The sequence below is a fragment of the Sciurus vulgaris genome, assembly GCF_902686455.1.
Source record: "Sciurus vulgaris genome assembly, chromosome: 1".
Classification (NCBI taxonomy): Eukaryota; Metazoa; Chordata; class Mammalia; order Rodentia; family Sciuridae; genus Sciurus; species Sciurus vulgaris.
Window position 1 is genome coordinate 119,365,872 of NC_136461.1, and position 18,010 is coordinate 119,383,881.

Consider the following 18,010-nt stretch of genomic DNA (forward strand, 5'->3'; position numbering starts at 1 on the left):
GATTGAGACAACAACAGGTAACATAAAAGGGAAACGAGGGGCTAAGAAAAGCAAGTGTAAACCTGAGCTTGGAAAATAAGGAGAGAATGATTCAAAATAATGCTTTAAAGCATTAGAAGAAATACAGTCAAATGGGTTGAGGGCACAATAACAAATAGTAGGGTAACAAATGAAAAGGAAGAGTGATATATGTTCAGAGTTGGCATTAGAGCTCTTCATGATAAACCATGCCAAAATGAAGAGAATTCTTGTTGAGTCTTGGTTTGGAACTCATCAGCATCTGAGAAACTTAGAAAGTGTATATCACTCTTCAGATTTGAATTCCTCTCAAAATTCTGGGGCATAGGAGCCACTCTCCTAGTTGCTATGAACTTACCACCATCCAGCTCTCAGCTGAGCCCAGGAACCTGAGTCTGGGTGCTCCAAGTATGTGGTGCTGTATCTGCTGGCTCTTTCAGGAGCTCAGAATGCAGGGCTCTGGGCTGTTTGCTGCAGGTAATCACACACCTGTTCCTCTTCACAGGGTCCTCTTCAAAGTGACATAGAGGCTGATGACTGTCTACAAGAGTGAGACCTGTGGTTGTGGTTCTCTATGGGTGGTGTGTGGTGCAGAAGCATCTCCCTGACCTACACAAATTGCCAGAGCACTGTCCCTGCTACCAGGAAAGAGACTCAACCAATTCACTTAGGTTCTGGTTCCCACTGCCCAAGGTTGTGAATCATGGGTACCACTCCCTTCTACTGCCTGGCACAGAGCTTGCCTTCCCATCTGCGTTCTGAGATCTCATTTCATGGGAGTTAGTTTCATCTCTGCCCAGATTCCATGGAAGATGTGCAGAGTGCTGGGTTAGCCAAACACCTCCCAGGAGTTCTCTGCCCTTGGGTCTGCCCCACCCTACTCCCCTTGTTTGGAATGGGGGGAGGGGCTTTGACCACTTTCAGTTATTATTGATCCCTCTACAAGGTCCTTCTAGATGGATTATTGAGACATCCCACTATAGAGGTACTCCCTCTGATTGTTATTTGTTGCTCTCTTAAGGTGGGGTAATGCTATTATGCCAAAATGGCCATCATATCTGGCATAGCACTGTTCACAATTTGTATTAAACTGCTTGACCTCCTCAATGATCCTGCTGCTCCTTTTGTGTTTCAACTTGCAATTTGGTCTGCTTTTTTTTTTTTTTTTTTTTTTTTTTCCAGCTATGGCTCAAGCACTGAGCTCTTATAATTTTCCTCTTCCTTTCTTTTTCTGTTGCCCATCTTCCTCCCGTTCTCTGGTCTGGGTTTAAGGTGAAGGAATTCTATCCTTATTTTTGACTCTAATAACTAAACTACAAGTCTCTTCAGATCTCACATGTCTAATATTGGGTCTTAAGCATTTATTCTGTCACTCATCTCTCCAGTGAGCTGTTCCTTCACTGCCTCCTTTCTGTGCCGCGGAGGGTTGTTGATAACTACCTTGCTTTGTTCCACCATCTTCCAGGTGACTTTTGTTGTATACAAGGAAGAAGGCACAGAATTTGTCAGGCTTCCCAGGAGGATGTTTTTAAAGACCATGAGGATCCTGCATAAGAACATGAGGCTAGAAGAGAGGAAGCCCATGTTGGTTAGAAAAGGGAGAAGCAACAATGAAACACTTATAATTATCTCTGGTTAGGTAGGTCAGGTAGAAAAGGTTTTTAAAAGTGTAGTTATGTTTAAAACTCTGGAACCTAGGAATCTGTTTTTCTGTCATGAGCCTAGGAGCTCCTTCTACACAAACAAAACACAGATGATGCACATTCTCTAGGGTTCTCTTTGACTCACATTGGTAGATCTCCAGCCATACTCCTTCAAAAGCAAACAGATAAAACCAAGAAACAAATGAAAAATTACTCAAGAGATATAAGCTTCAAGTTGTTACAGCAGAAGAGGGGGGCAGTAATTGGGACAGCATTGATTTGGGCTTTGGGGACTAAAGTTGAAAGCAAAAAATAGGCCAAGTGTAGAGCACATTCTGTTATTCTGTATACTTGCCTCTGAATTATTCCTCCATGTGTGCTCTCTTCCCTTCCTGTTTTGCACATTTAGGCTGTCCCAAGACAGAAGTATACAAGTATACAGAATAACAGAATGTGCTCAAGATGCTGGGTTCAATCCTCAGCACTACAAATGAAACAAAGCATAAAAAAGTCCCTAGTGGTAAGGTGACTTTTCAGTGCCATATAAGACTTGTTCTATAGCAGTCAAAATAGGGGAAGAAGAATGGGATAGGAGCTGGTGACAGTGAGAAAAGCAGGAATCCTGAGAAGAAAACCAAAACTAGAGGGGAAATGGGAAACTGAGTGGGAGGCTCAGGGTTTGGGGAGGGAACAGAATTTTCTTGTTTCAGACAGAAAAGGTTTTGCTGCTGGTTGGAGAAGGAAGTAAGAAGAGAGGTCTGTGGGGGTAGGTTTGTTTAGAATAGAAATCAAAGAAAAATATTTCAGAGAGAAAAAAAGAACAACTGCAAGTGCCATGCTGTATCTGCTACTTCCCTTGCTAGCTGCTCTCTTCCCTGGTGGTGACAGTGAAGTTGGTAAGAACTGGGACAACCGACCAGTTAGGTGCAACAGGGTGTGTGTGTGTGTGTGTGTGTGTGTGTGTGTGTGTGTGTGTGTGTGTGTTGGTAGTTTATACCTGGTGAGTAAGATTGCCATGCCGGTGCTATTATGAATGCTGCTGATTCAAGTTCCCTGTAGTCTTCTGGAGGGTGTTTGTAAAGAAAGCGTGGGACCCTGTGGCAAGCGAATGTCAGCTAAGATAAATGTGATTCTGTTCTTCACATTCTAAGCCTTCCCATTCTGGTGCCTTTCTTTCCCAGTTCTCTCCTTTCAAGTATCTCATTTCTCCCCCTTGTATCTGTTCTTTGGCTACAGGGTTTGAAGAGCCTATCTCCATCCGTATCAGCAAGACCGCATACTTTTACAACCATTCCTGGGTACAAGATATGTGCTCAGTTTCGCTGGGTGAACTGCAGATTCTCAGCTGGAACAGTAGCTCTGATACTCTCATTTTCCTGTATCCCTGGTCCAGGGGCAACTTCAGCAACAAGGAATTGAGTGAACTGCAAACATTTTTCCAAATGTACTTCATTAGGGTTACTCAGGCAGTTCACACTGGTCTATTGCAGTTTGAATGTGAGTTCAGTTCCCTCAATTGGGGGTGGTGGGTGGTTGGCGTATCTCTATGAGTTTTTATTTCTCTTGGATATTACCTACTCTCTGCTCTGAATCTTACTCCATTCTCTCCATCATAAAATTGCAGTCACACACTTGGGCAAGCTCTATAAACCAGATCCTGATTCTTCAAACACTTCAGTCTTCTGTTATGTATGAAATGCTCTCTCATTGACTGCTGGGCTGTGTTTTATGATCTTTCCTTAAAGATATATCTTTGGCACCCCTTTTCCGGGGTCTCCAATCAAGTACCCTCAGTATCCTCACTCTTCAGTTGACTCTTTAAAGTGTGATTTTCTTCTCTCTGGTTTAATCTCTTCAGCCTTTCCTGTCTACATAGTCACTGCAACCACAGAATCCACTCACCCTAGCTTGTTACAATCCCTGACTCATTACAAGTCTTTCTCCTTCCACATAGGTCCATTCACCTTTGAACAATTTCCCCCTTCTTCAAATCATTCATCTCTTTCTCTAACTTCTACTTCCACCAACTCCCTTTTCTGTGAACCTATTATCCAACCACAATTGGTTCCATGCTTTGTAAACTCCCCAAACCTCCCCTTTCTCCTTCTATTGTGTTTTGCATCTACTCATTCCATTTTATCCTTTTTTATGCCCTTAGTCCTTTAATCCGTTTAATTCCTCTTCCCTAGATCCCTTTGATATACAGATGGCAACAGGCTGTGAGCTGCACTCTGGGAAGAACTTCATAGGCTATGTGCAGTTAGCTATTCAAGGAACTGATTTCCTGAGTTTACAGAATGAAACATGGTTGCCTTCTCCAAAGGGTGGGAAAAAGGCCCAGCATTTCTGCAGACTACTCAATCTGAACCAAGCCTTCACACACGTGGTACAAAGGCTCCTCAGTGACACCTGCCCACGTTTCACCTTGGGTGTTCTTGATGCAGGGAAGACTCATCTCCAGCGACAAGGTCAGTACTATTCCCTTTCTCCAAAATCTTTGTATTCTAAAAGCAATTTGAGAATACCAAGGGGACAAGAAGGAGAAGAGGGTGAGTGGCATGCTCAGAAGAGGGAATGATGTACCTATCAAAGGCAATGTGATCGGAACCCCTCAGGCTATGTTCGTGTCTGAATCTTTTTTCTTTCCTTTACAGTGAAGCCCAATGCATGGCTGTCCAGTGGCCCCAGTCCTGGACCTGGCCATCTGCTGCTGGTGTGCCATGTCTCTGGCTTCTACCCCAAACCCTTGTGGGTGATGTGGATGCGGGGTGAGCAGGAGCAGCTGGGCACTCAGCGAGGTGACTTCTTGCCCAATGCAGATGGGACATGGTATCTCAGAGCAACCTTGGATGTGGCAGCTGAGGAGGCAGCTGGTCTGGCCTGCAGGGTGAAGCACAGCAGCCTAGGAGGGCAGGACCTTGTCCTCTACTGGGGCGGTAAGAACTGGAACCCAGGCTGGAGACGGGGGTGGTGATTCTCTAGCAGAGCAGCAGGGCCTGCTATGAATTTGGGATTTGGGGGATTCCAGACCTCAAAAAATGACAAGTAAGTTAATCCAAGGCATAGAAGAAATAAAATGACTGATGAGTAGGTGTAGGAGGATATTGTGGGTAGATCAATAATTCTTCTCTGAAAAGGGATGTGAGAAAAAGTAGGAAGAAAGATTGGTGAGGTAGAGAAGTCAAAGAAGACCAGGTTAATACAATAAAACAGGAAGTAAATGGGGTAAAACGGGGAATGGATTTGAAACAACATGCTTGGTGTCCATTTGAATCTGCAGAACATCACAGTTTCCTCGGCTTGATCTTGGCAGTGATGGTGGCCCTGGTTCTTCTGATAGGTCTTGCATTTTTGTTTAGGAAGCGCTGGTGAGTTCTTTGCACCCATTTCTCCTGTTGGTCCCTCATTCCGCACTGGTCTTCCCGTCGTTTTTTTGTCTTTTCCCTCACTTTCACTTTTCTTCCTAGTCTTCTTTTTTTTTCCCCCTCAGTTCTCACTTCTACCTTCTGAAGTTCTGTAATTTGCTCTGCTCTCATTTGGTTCACTTTAGGATGAACTCTGAACCTCTGCAGTGCTTTCCCTTTGAAATGAGGACCCAGTAACCTAGGTGCTCATCAGAGACCTGAATACCACGTGGTGATGACATCACTTCAACTTTCCTTGTGAAACCTTTATAATTTATTTCTGCTTCACGTTCAGTTAACCAATAAATGCTCAATGTAAACTTGCGCGATTTGTTGTTCTGACCTTGATTCTGGGTCTTTAAAATTCAAATTTTAACTGAATTAAATAAAGCCCTAGCAAGGAACACCTTGTTAGACATTATGGGTCATTAGGTGCATTCTGCACACCTTCACAGGTTGCATCCTTCAGAGGACCGTCCTTGATTCACAGTGGAAAGCAGTCTTTCCCTCATCCATGCTCCCCGCATTTCAGCTGTATTTTGCTTACTATATCCCGCACTCCATAGTTTCTCTGGCAGTTATGTAGGTAGGTTCCTTTCCCCTTTTAATATTTAGAAACTTGAAGTCTAAATGCATGTCTTTTTAATGTCTGTATCACTGCAGAAGTGTCTTGCCTGCACATAATATGTTCTCAAGAAAAAGCAGTATTGAATTTAAGCCAGATGTTTAGTCTTTTAAAATTTTCTCCTTTCCTAACACTGGTGTTGTAGTTGAGATATCTGATTCTCCTCTTGTTAAAAGTCTTCTTACTTTGCCAAGAAGACAATTCCTAGTTTTACCTTCTCTAAGCCTCTGAGAAGAAACACAATTTTGCATCTTTCCCCTTTTTTTATTCAACTGTAGAGAATTATTATAGTGAAACTATTGTTCCAAGGAGTCTAAATTGAAAGGGCATGGCAGGATGAAAGCCCTCAATATTCAGTGTTGTTGATAGTTAAGTGGCAGATTGATCATATTGGAGCTTGGTAGAAATATAGACTCTGAGTTCTGATCTCACACCTACTTTTACATGTAGCAAAATCAACAGTAGACTCACTGGATGCATTAAAACTTGAAAGGCACCTGATGTAGGTGGTACTTGGAATGTGGTATAAGTAGGTCCCTGAAGAGAAAAGAATGAAAAAAGAAAAAAGAGTGATCAGGATTGATATAGGGGTCATGTATGTAATGTATATACAGTACATTGTTGTCATTATTAACAAAAGTTGTGTTCTATACAGTTGCTGCTGCAAATACTAGATCACTGAACACTGAGCTATGTAAATAGAGAGTTAGAAGTTTATTTATAGGATAAATAGAGGGTTATATGTCTATAATGTTAACCATTGAATACATGACTTTGTTATTGTGAGCTTTGTTTTTAAAAAAAACTCATTTAATATATGTTTACAAATAATTATTTATATGCAGTTTTTCTTTATATTAAGACATTACCTGAAAAGTGTTTAACAATTTCCTGACTTGAATAATGTTTTTGTAAATTTCTTTGACTTCAGCCTTGCCACAATGCTCTCTATTACACTTAAAAAATCAGTTTTCATTTCAAGAAAAAATAAATTTCACTGCTTTTTCGTAGCTTAATCATATAATTATATTACTGTTACTATAGAAAATAGCCTCACAAATGAGAAAATTTCCTCTTTTCCCCTGTGTTCTCATTGTTGATTCATTAACAATGAACTCACAGCCAGCAGTACCCTAACAAAGTTTATCTAACACACTTATTTACTCTTTAAGACACATTACAGCCTTTTAAGTTCAAGAACATTAGATAGCACTTCAGGAGTATGTTTTGAGGGCATTTTAATTAACAAAACCAGTAGTAAAGACACAAAAATGTTGAAACACATGGCATATGTGAGTAAACCACATAAAGAAGCTTGTCCTGCAGGGAGGAATGAAACCAGAAGGCAGGGCATCACCTCCGGTGAAGTTTACAGGGAGAATGTCCTTCATGTGACTCAAGTCCCACAACTCTGGACAGATTCATGAATGACGGTGAGTATTAATTTTGGGTTAGAAGTGAATTTCAGTAAATAGAGAAATTACCAAATACAGAAATCTTGAATATGGAGGTTGATTAATGACCCCTTTGGCAGTGTGAGTCAAGATATCCATGATTAAGTTCAATTTCCTTAGAATTTATAAATGAATAGCCAGATTGTGGAACCAACCTAGATGTCCTTCAATTGATGAATGGATAAAGAAACTGTGGCATATATATACAATGGAATATTACTCTGCCATAAAGAATGATAAAATTATGGCATTTGCAGGCAAATGGATGAAAATGGAGAATATCATGCTAAGTGAGATAAGCCAATCTCAAAAAACTAAAGGACGAATGATCTCGCTGATAAGCGGATGAGGACCTATAATGGGGGGTGGGAGGGGTTAGCGTTAGGGTTAGGTTTAGGGTTAGGGTTAAGGTTAAGGAGGGTGGTATGAATGGAGGAAGGAAGGACTGTATAGAGGGAAAAGAGGGGTGGGAGGGGTGGAGGGAAGGGAAAAAATAACAGAATGAATCAAACAACATTACCCTATGTAAATTTATGATTACACAAATGGTATGCCTTGACCCCATGTACAAATAGAGAAACAACATGTATCCCATTTGTTTACAATAAAATAAATAAATAAATAAATAAAAGAATTTATAAATGAATTCAACAATTCCTAGGTATCTACTGTACTTACTATGCAGCTTCTACAGATTGAGTATAAAGCAATGGAGGAAAAAAAGATCATCAATGTGTTCTGGGCTTCACAATTTTTTCTTATAAATTTGATTCTTCACTTCATTACTTTGTTTCTTCCTTAGTTTCTTCATAGATTACTTCAGCTCAACTTGGGGAAAAGAACTTAGCCTCATTTTGCTTAGGCAACTGAGAAGAGAGGATCCACAGCAAGAGGAACATTCAGAGAGACATGCCATGTAAAACATTTTCCCCTGCTTTTTCTCCTGAAAAATTAATCCATCCCTTCATTCATTGATCGCGATTCAACTTTTACTATTTGTATGGCAAACATATTCACTGAGAGTAGTTCTACTTTTTTCTAGACTTTTGAGATGTAATGTTAGTTCATTTATTTAGTGACTTTTCCTTCTTTTATTGAATGTGCTCCATGCAATGAATTTTCCTCTTAGTACTGCTTTCATAGTGTTCTAGAGATTTTGATATATTGCATCATTATTCTTGTTTACCTCCAAGAATTTTTGAATCTCCTCCCTGATGTCTTCTGCTATCCATGAATCACTCAATAGCATATTACTTAGTCTCTAGGAGTTGGAGTAGTTTCTGTTTTTAATTTTATGATTCATTTCTAATTTCATTCCATTATGATCTAATAGAACACAAGGTAGTATCTCTATTTTCCTGTGTTTACTGAGAGTTGTTTGTGGTATAACATATGATCTATTTTAGAGAAGGGCCCATGTGTTGCTGAGAAAAAAGTATATTCACTCATTGATGGATGGAATATTCTGTATATGTCTTTAAGTCTAAATTATTGATTGTGTTATTGAGTTCTATGGTTTCTTTCTTCAGTTTTTGTTTGGAAGATATATCCAGTAGTGAGAGTGGTGTGTTTAAGTCACCCAGAATTATTGTTTTGTGCTATATTTGGTTCTTGAAATTGAGGATTTTTTTGATGTACATGGATGCACCATTGTTTAGGGCATAAATATTTATGATCATATGTCCTGTTGATTTATGGTTCCCTTAAGCAGTGTGAAATGTCCTTCCTTATCCCTTCTGACTAACTTTGGTTTGAAGTCCACTTTATCTTATATGAGGATGGAAATGGAAACTTCTGCTTTTTTACTGAGTCTGTGTGCATGATATATTTTTCCCCATCCTTTCACCTTTAGTTTGTGTTTGCCTTTGTCTATGAGAGAAGTCTCTTGAAGGCAGCATATTGTTGGGTCTATTTTTTAAATCCAATCTGCCAGTCTATGATTAATGAGTTTAGGCCATTAATATTCAGGGTTATTATTGAGATATGATTTGTATTCTGTCATTTTGGCTTATTTTTGATTTTACATTGTCTTGGTTTCTCCTTTGATTGGCTTTTCTTTTAGGCTATTTCCTCCCTTTGCTGACTTACATTGTTGTTTTTCATTTCCTCCTCATGGAATATTTTGCTGATAATATTCTCTAGTGCAGGCATTCTATTTGTGAATTCTTTTAACCTTTGTTTATAATGGAGGGAATTTTGTTGTTGTTGTTGTTATCAAATGTGAAGGTTGGTTTTGCTGGGTATGAGATTCTTGCTTGGCATTCATTTTCTTTCAGAGCTTGAAATATGTTGTCCCACGCACTCCTAGCTTTTAGGGTCTGGGCTGAGAAATCTGCCAATATTTGTATTGGTTTCCCCCTACATGTTATTTGATACTTTTCTCTCACAGTCTTTAAAATTCTATCTTTATTTTGTATGTTGACTATTTTCATTATAATGTGCCTTGGTGTGAATCTGTTGTAATTTTGTACCTCTGGTGTCCTGTAATCCTCTTATATTTGATTTTCCATTTCATTATTTATGTTTGGGAAATTTTCTGATATTATTTCATTGAATAGATTTTTTTTATTCCTTTGGTTTGTATCTCTGTGCCTTCCTCAATCCCAATAATTCTTAGTTTGATCTTTTCATGTTATCCTATAATTCTTGGAGGCTCTGTTACCACCATGTCTGTTTGGTCAACTTTATTTTCAAGATTAAATATTTTTTCTTCCTTGTCTGAGGTTCTGTCTTTCAAGTGATCTATTCTGTTGGTGATGCTTTCTATAGAGTTTTAATTTGGTTTATTGTTTCCTTCATTTCAAGGATTTCTTTCTTTTTTTTTTTTCGGACTATCTATCTCTATTGAAATGATCTTTTGCTTCCTGCATTTGCTCTGTTAACCATTTATTGGAGTGATCATTCATTGTCTGCATTTACTCCCTTATCTCATCCTTTGCTTCAAAGATCATTTTAATTATGGACATTCTGAATTCCTTTTCTGACCTTTCTTCTACTATACTGTCATTGGATTCTATTAATATAGCATCTTGGTTTGTTTGGGACACTTTCTTCCCTTGTTTTGTTCATGTTGGTTGTGTATCTTCCCTTATAGCAGTACAAATCTGAAGTATTGCAGTTTCCCCCCTTATAGGTTTATAATGTCCCTGCAGGTTTCTAATACTTCACCTTTAAGGGGGCGATCAAGATTAGAAGCACCCAATACAAACAGTATGCAACCTTAAACCAAACAGCCCCTATGAAGATGTTAAAAGTATTGTAATAAACAGAGAGGTTGATTTTGAATATTATCTACAGTATAACCAATAGGTTTGCAATGAGGTTTATAATTTCTAAGAGTGGACAAAGAGTATGGGGAGGGGTGTAGGATGTAACTGTTAGTGGGTTAAGAAGAGAGTATATAGAGGTACTAGAACATAGGAAGAGTGAAAGCAGGATCAAGTGAATTTGGTTGTTAGCATGAGAAAGAAATACACTTGTGTGACTGGATGGCTTTGCAAATAATAGATGATTTAATAAATGATTGTAACAAAAAAGGACACACCAGGATATTGTAATAAATGGAAATTTGAGAAATGGATTAGGAATCCTAAAAATTAGATGTGTATATATACACATATTTGGTATATTTGCATGTGTACACACACAATGTTATATACATATTCAATTCAAACACAGATTAATAAGTAAAAAGGACAATACCTAAAAAAATGCAAAATAAGTAAAGTATGTGAACAAACCATTCACAGATGATGATCTAAAAGAATGATAAATTCAACAATATGCAGTTAAGATTCTAAAAACAAAACACAATACAATAAAGGATCAGTCATCATTGCCTATGTGCATATGTATTTATATGACCAATATAACTCTACATCATGTACAACCAGAAGAATGAGAATTTATACTCCATTTATGTATGATGTGTCATAAACATTCTACTGCCATGTATAACTAGTTAGAACAAATAAAAGAATCATAATAGAAAAAATATTGGAAAATAATCATGCACTGTAGAATAGACACTGAATTGGGATAACAATTTGCACCACGGGTACTTTTTCAGGTAAAAATGTGTAATGCTGTATTAAATACTTAGATTTTATGTACTCAATAAAGATATCTGCAACATCAAAACTGCATGAAATGTCAGGGTTTTTAGGATTATTGTTGAAGACTGTAGAGTGGGATAATTTTTTTTTTTACCACGTGGGGGCAGTAGAGATTATAGCAAAGTTTTAGCATCCTTGTTATAATTTAAAAAATTTGAAGTCTTAAGCCCTTAAGTTATCACTCAACCTACATATCCATGCTTGGATTTCCAATGACTTATAGTTCTAAAGGTAATTTAAAATTACTTACAGAAGTGCACATAATATTAAAAATATATCAATGATAGTATAAAAAGAGAATCCAAGAGAATATATGGCCAATAAAATAAAAAAGTATAACAAACGACCATGATACCCTATATGATGGTCACATGTGGGTTACAAATTATTACAGGACCATAGATGATCAAGGCAAGTTCAGTTACATAATCAGTGTCTAGAGCATACAAACAACAAGTTGCTGAGGAGAAATACAGCTTCCTGGTCCTGAGGTCACAAGGAAATTTCTAACATGAGTTTTTATAAAGAAGAAACTATTTGATATAGTAAAAAATGTTCTCAGATATATTGTTTCAGTAAATTTTATGAGGTTCATAGGCTCATGTATCATATCAAACTGCAGTTAAGAATTGGGAAAATTGACTATACAACACAATCAGAGGTGGAGCTATATGGTATTTTGGCAAATCTAAGGGTACATCTTATGTTAGCTAAAGGAATATATAACTCCAAATCACGTGTAGGGTTAATTTAAATTTTTTTGTAACATATGTACTTTATGTTTGGTAACATATATATATTTATGTATATATGGCGTTTAACAGGAAAATATTTAAAACAGGTATGAATCCAAGTATGAGAATAAACTGTCCTGAAAAAAAAAAAAACAAACCATGAGTCTTTGAACCATTATTTCCAAATTGCACATTCATGTGAAACTTGGTTCCAAATTTACACCTATGCACCTAGATGGATAGATGACTTGGCAAATGGGATTATATGGCAGAGATCACTGAAATGTTTTCATTTGCTCTAAAATAAATCTTCCCTGCCCGCTCTTATTGGCTGAGCAGAATGAAACTACACTTCTCAGTTTACTCAAAGAAAGGCTCTCAGCTGGTTGTGGTCACATGACTGCAGTCTGACCCATGGAATGGGGTACAGAACTCCTGTAAAGTGCTCTGAAGCTGTGGGAGATGAGTGTGCTCAACATGTTCTTCCTTATTGCTGGTTGAAAGGGTATTTTCTTGGAACAAACTCTGGCAACCATCTCCAATCATGAGAAGACCTTCAGAATGTGGACCAAGCATGATAAAGTTTGAAATAAAACAGAGCATAACAAAACAAGAAAAACTCCCCCGATTAAAAGAAGAAACTGGGAACTAAGTTTGTGAGAAAACACGAACTTCGAAAACAAAATGTTCAACAACCCTTTCTTTCCTACTTCTGGTCTTTCTAAGAGTAAGAAATATAACTATAACTTTTAGAAGTTATTGTTAGTTTAATTGTTCTACTGTATGCAGTCAGACTTGATGCTTGCAGATACAAATGTCATCTGAACATCAAGAATTTTTGACAGCTGTGGTTTTATGAAATGTTCACCTGCAACTCTTTGTTTTCCTCACTCTTGTGACCTACATGGTCTACTGATTTTTTGTTAAGGCAAAAGCATATTTTTGACAATCACACTCAAGTTATCTGTACCTCAGTTTATTTTATCTCTATATTTTCTAAGGAAGGGGAGAAAAATTCAACTAGCCATTCTAAATTTATATGAAAAGAAGCATGTTAGAAATCACAGTGAACTTTTGGGAAAATGGTGAAGTGAAATATTTCACAACTCATTTCACTGAATTAACTTCATCTATATTGGATATAGAAAAAAACTGTAGCTTAAAACAAAATGCAAGAAAGATTTATAAGCTACAAAAATAGGTGCAACAAATTTTTGGTATGTACTTTCTATAATTTTAAGTATAAATTTTAATTTATGTCCGGAGTTTAGAGGAATACTTAAGGAGAGAAGCAACTAAAGCTACTGGGCATTTGCTATAAGACAATTATGCAGAATAAAATAATGTGTAATGGATTTGTTGATGGAGTCAATATAAGTGGACTTTGGCTTTGGAAATGAGGTGAGGCCACATGAATACTTGACCATTTTGGTGAGCAGTAGTTTTGAAACAGGGGTTCTTTTCATACATTGAGTATAAACCTTGCTGCTTGATCACTAGGGACTGATTTCAAAACTGACATTTTGTTTTTCTTTCCTCTTCTCCTTTTTTCTTTCCCCAAGCATTGGGGAAGCAAGATTAATTGAGCTATCTTCCTGTCTGCTCATTGTCCACAAGAATAAAACAACTCTAGACCTGGAAAATGGAACAACAACTCTTTCAGTAAGTATTCTAAGATCTACTGATAATAATACTTGTAAAATGGTCCTTGTGCCTCCCTTTTTTAAAGTCCTTCATTCCCTCTGGCAGTTAGAATGGCAGTCTCATTGATGTGAGTCTATTGATGTTCTCCTTTGCTAAAAAGCAGAAAAGCTGTACCCCTTTTCTTTAAAACTTGTCTTCATTCTTGGAGTGGATCGGGAACAAGGACTGAGCTTTTGGTACCAAACTTGGCACCCCAGATGGGACCCGAGAGCAACCCTGCTCTGAACTTCTTGGTCAGGTCTGGTACTCTGGTATGAACTTGTTGAGAGTCAACTATGGAGAATTATGTTCCAGTAAGTAAAGAGGAAGGACTTAGGAACTATCACACTGCAACTGAAGCTCATTTTTGAGGGAACTCCTGCTTCCCCTCCCTGAGTGGGTATGGTTTGCTCCACCATTTGGAGTACTTTCATCAACATGAAACTGAACACAGTACAGCTGTGGCACCTGGCCATCTGGTACGCTCTGCTGGCATTCACACTGAGATCACTGGTTCTAGAATCCTGTTCTCTTTCATGAAAACAACTGGTCCCTCTTCCTGGGGACATCTGTGGCACTGCTGCTGGAGGGATAATGGTTAAATGAAAATGTGAAACCAAGGGGTTTTACCTCACATTTGTTCTGTCTGTTTTAAAGGTTTCCAATCTGTCTGTCTTGTTTTATGGTGTCTGTGTGTTTTGTTGTGTCTTTTACTGGATCTTTAAGACAAGGCATTACAGTGTTAGGTCCTGCCAGTAGTCTCTTAGAAAGGAAAGGTCTTGGCTGAATGGGCCATGTAAAGTCGTAAGTCTAAGACTACAGGAAAAATGGTGTTTTACTGTAACATTATGGTTGATGTATATTTTAAAAGATGGTCATTCTACAGTATTTTAAATTATACAATCCTGACTTGGCATTGGTCTGTCAGAGGTAAGGTAAATGGATATATAATATTTGTGGGCATTTATGCAGCTACATGATAATGAGTCCAAATGGCCATGAACTCTACTGATGGTATAAAGAAAGGCAAACTCACCAGTATGCAAAAATATCAGAACATTGAAAGAAAAAATTGCACAAAAGATTTAAATTCTTTCAACTCAGTGCTTTCTGGAGAGCACTATCTCTCAGCCTGCCTCTTATGAAGAGGACACTGTGTGGATACTTCTGGGTGGAGCTGTGCATTCTGCCCACCAGGCTTAGGAGATGCAAGAGTCTCTCAGAGTCTCTGTGTGTGCTGGAACCCCCATCTTAGCCCTGATCATTTCTGCAGAGAGTCACTGAAAATCTCTGAATGGTCAGTATGACCTTTATTGTGCAAAGTGTCCCAGACATAAGGAGAAAACTTTAGCAGGTGGAGGGGGAAATTGACATAAACAACTCATTTGGTGATGATATTGTCTTTAAGGTGTATAATGCCCAGGAAGAATAAAAACTAAAGCCAGCAAGTGTTTTACTGGCAGCCCCTGCAAAGAGAACCTTATAGAAAGCCTAATACAAGAATAAGAAGGGCATGTTTTATTAAAAATATATAACCAACTACTGTAAGAAGGAAAAACACTGGAAAAATAATTGTCCAGGGAAGCCAAGCCAAGACCCCCAGAACCATGTCAATCCTCCTAAATTCAAGGCTCAGCTGACAAATGACAGGGTTGGAGTCTCCAGGTTTCTTTAGAGAATGTTTCTATACCAATAGCCACATAGAATCCCAGTAAAACTGAACAGTAGGAAAAAATTGAGTTTTTGATGGACATTAGTGCAAGTTATTCTGTTTTAATTTCTAAATTAACCTTTTGAAGCAATAGCACCCTGGCAGTGGTAGTGATGGGTCAGGCTCAGAAGCATCTGTCGCTTCAAACTTTTAAATCCAAATTGTTAAGCAAACATTAACCCATAGCTTTATGTATATGCCAGATTGTCCAGTTCTTTCCATGGGATGAGATTTGTTTTGCACATAAATGCTAAATAACTTTTTCACCTAAAAGCAATTAGTCCATTTGCAAGTGCCACAGGAAGAGGCATCCAGGTTCTAGCTTTCACTTTCCAACTCCTTCCCCTCCCTTCACTCCCTCAACCTAATATAAAATCACTCTATTCTTCCCTAGCCGCCCCCCACCCCTGACCCCAATTGTGAATTAGCATCCACACATCAGAGAAAACATTCAGTCCTTGGCTTTTTGGGTTTGGCTGATTTTGCTTAGCATGATATTCTCCAACTCTATTCATTTACCAGCAAATACCATAATTTCATTCTTCTTTAAAGCTGAGTAATATTCCACCATATATATATATATATATATATATATAATTGTATATGTATATAATTTTCTTTATCCATTCATTTGTTGAAGGGCACCTAGGTTGGTTCCATAGTTTAGCTATTGTGAGTTAAGCTACTTATAAACATTGATGTGGCTGTGTCACTGTAGTATGCTGATTTTAAGTCCTTTGGGTATAATCCAGGGAGTGGGATAACTGGGTTAAATGGAGGTTCTGTTCCAAGTTTTCTGAAGAAACTCTATATTGCTTTCCATAATGGTTGCTCCATTTTGCATTCATACCAGCAATGTATGAGTGCACCTTTTCCCACACATCCTCACCACTATTTATTATTGCTTATAGTCTTGATAATTGCCATTCTGATTGGAGTGAGATGACACCTTAGAGTAGTTTTGATTTGCATTTCTCTGATTGCTAGAGATGTTGAACATTTTTCATATATTTGTTGATCAATTGTAAGACCTCATTTTGAATCAGACAAATACAAACTTCATTATACTGAGGAGGATTGTCAGGAGCTCTGAATGAATCATTGCTTTGAACTGTCCTGGACAGTGGTGACGCCTCCATGGGAATTTCTGGTGTTAAGGTGCCAAGAAAACTACCCATTTGAGGTGGCCCCTGGTAAGAGGAAAACATCTGTGCCTGTCACAGAATTTACCAGTTCAATAGCCTTGAGTTCAAATGCCAGCTGTCCAGACGAAGAAGAGATATGGGTGCAAGCAGATGAGTTTTAATTGGGTTGTTTTTACTCACAATCTTTTTTTTTTTTTTTATCTTGAAGAAGCTTTCTCACAGTAAGTCCTTCTGATGTTTAAACCTGTAATATAAACATGCAGAGTCTGCTTATGGTCAGTCCCTCTATCAGGAGTCTGGTTGATCCACTGGGTCCCATCTTCTCTATATTTGTGTTTGTCTTATTTCCAATCCTCTCATCCTGCCCTGTTCAGGAAACTGAGGAACATCCCATGGGCAGTGATAAAGGATGATACATAGGCCAAAGAGTAGAGTTTTGACTCCTAGTATAGCACTGCCTAGTGGAGGTGGAATTTCCATGTGTTCTTCCTCCTGCCTGAAGAAGTGGTCTGGCACTACTTGAGAGTATTCATTATGGGAGGGATGCCTTGATAAATTTCATCAGGTCCCACTTGTGAGGACTATGCCTCCAGCAAACTATTCTGAAGGTGACTCAGGAGGGTATATGTTGTGCCAGAAACAATCCAAAGACTGAAAAGCAGTCTATCATAAAAGGAATAAAACTTGTTGAAGATTGGCAAATAGATTTCATCCAAATGTCCCAGGCCATGGGAAACTTCAGATATTTGTTTGTACTGGTAGATATTCTCTCAGGGTGGGTTGAAGCTTATCTCACCAGAAGAAAAATGCTCTGGAAATAACTCAAATCCTCTTGAAGGAGATGATCCTCAAAGCAGAGTGACAATAGAACATCTTTGACTGCAAATATGACTTAAAAAGTGAGCAAAGCATTGGATATACAATATAAGTTAATGGATCCTGGAGACCCCAATCTTCAGGGAATATGGAAGGGATGAATACTACCTTGAAAAGAAATTGTGTCTGTGTTCTACCAATAACTCCACCTGCAATGAGATAAAGGGTTACTAATTGCTTTCCTCCATATAGGGGAGATACAAAATTGGGCTTAAATTAGCCCCTTATAAAACTAGTGTATGGGAGACTTTTCTGGGTATTCTGGGGGAGAGAGAAAAGTTTGATTATTGTTGAAAGAGCTATACTAAAACAGTATTACATAAGTCTGTCAAATATTAATTGCTGAGCATGCCTATGCTTCTTGCAGGTTACACTAGGATTGAAAACACCTCTCCATCTCTTCCAGGTGAATATCCAGAAGAAAAAATAATAACAGATTAAAAAACTTCCATTCTAGGGACCCCTTTCATTGTCCATTCTCAGCAGGAAGCAGTTTGGAGATGTCATCAAACATTTTTCCACAGAAATAAAATAATTAGAAATTGCCAGTGGGGAAAATGTAGCAGGGATCCCTTTCATGTAACATGGTCCACTTTATGCTT

At 38.2% G+C, this 18,010-nt stretch overlaps 1 protein-coding gene across 2 annotated transcripts; it reads left to right on the forward strand.

Annotated features, from left to right (window-relative positions):
• Positions 1–2,394: 2,394 nt before the first annotated feature.
• LOC306638929 (T-cell surface glycoprotein CD1a-like) lies at positions 2,395–5,389 on the forward strand. Of its 2 annotated transcripts, XM_079102384.1 has the most exons (6): positions 2,395–2,557; positions 2,898–3,158; positions 3,851–4,129; positions 4,316–4,597; positions 4,942–5,029; positions 5,212–5,389. In XM_079102384.1, the coding sequence occupies exons 1-6, from the start codon at positions 2,497–2,499 to the stop codon at positions 5,261–5,263; spliced, it is 1,023 nt and encodes a 340-aa protein (XP_078958510.1). In that variant the 5' UTR covers positions 2,395–2,496; the 3' UTR covers positions 5,264–5,389. The 2 variants fall into 2 exon arrangements, with proteins under 2 accessions (XP_078958510.1, XP_078958511.1); XM_079102385.1 differs by lacking the exon at positions 2,898–3,158.
• Positions 5,390–18,010: the final 12,621 nt, after the last annotated feature.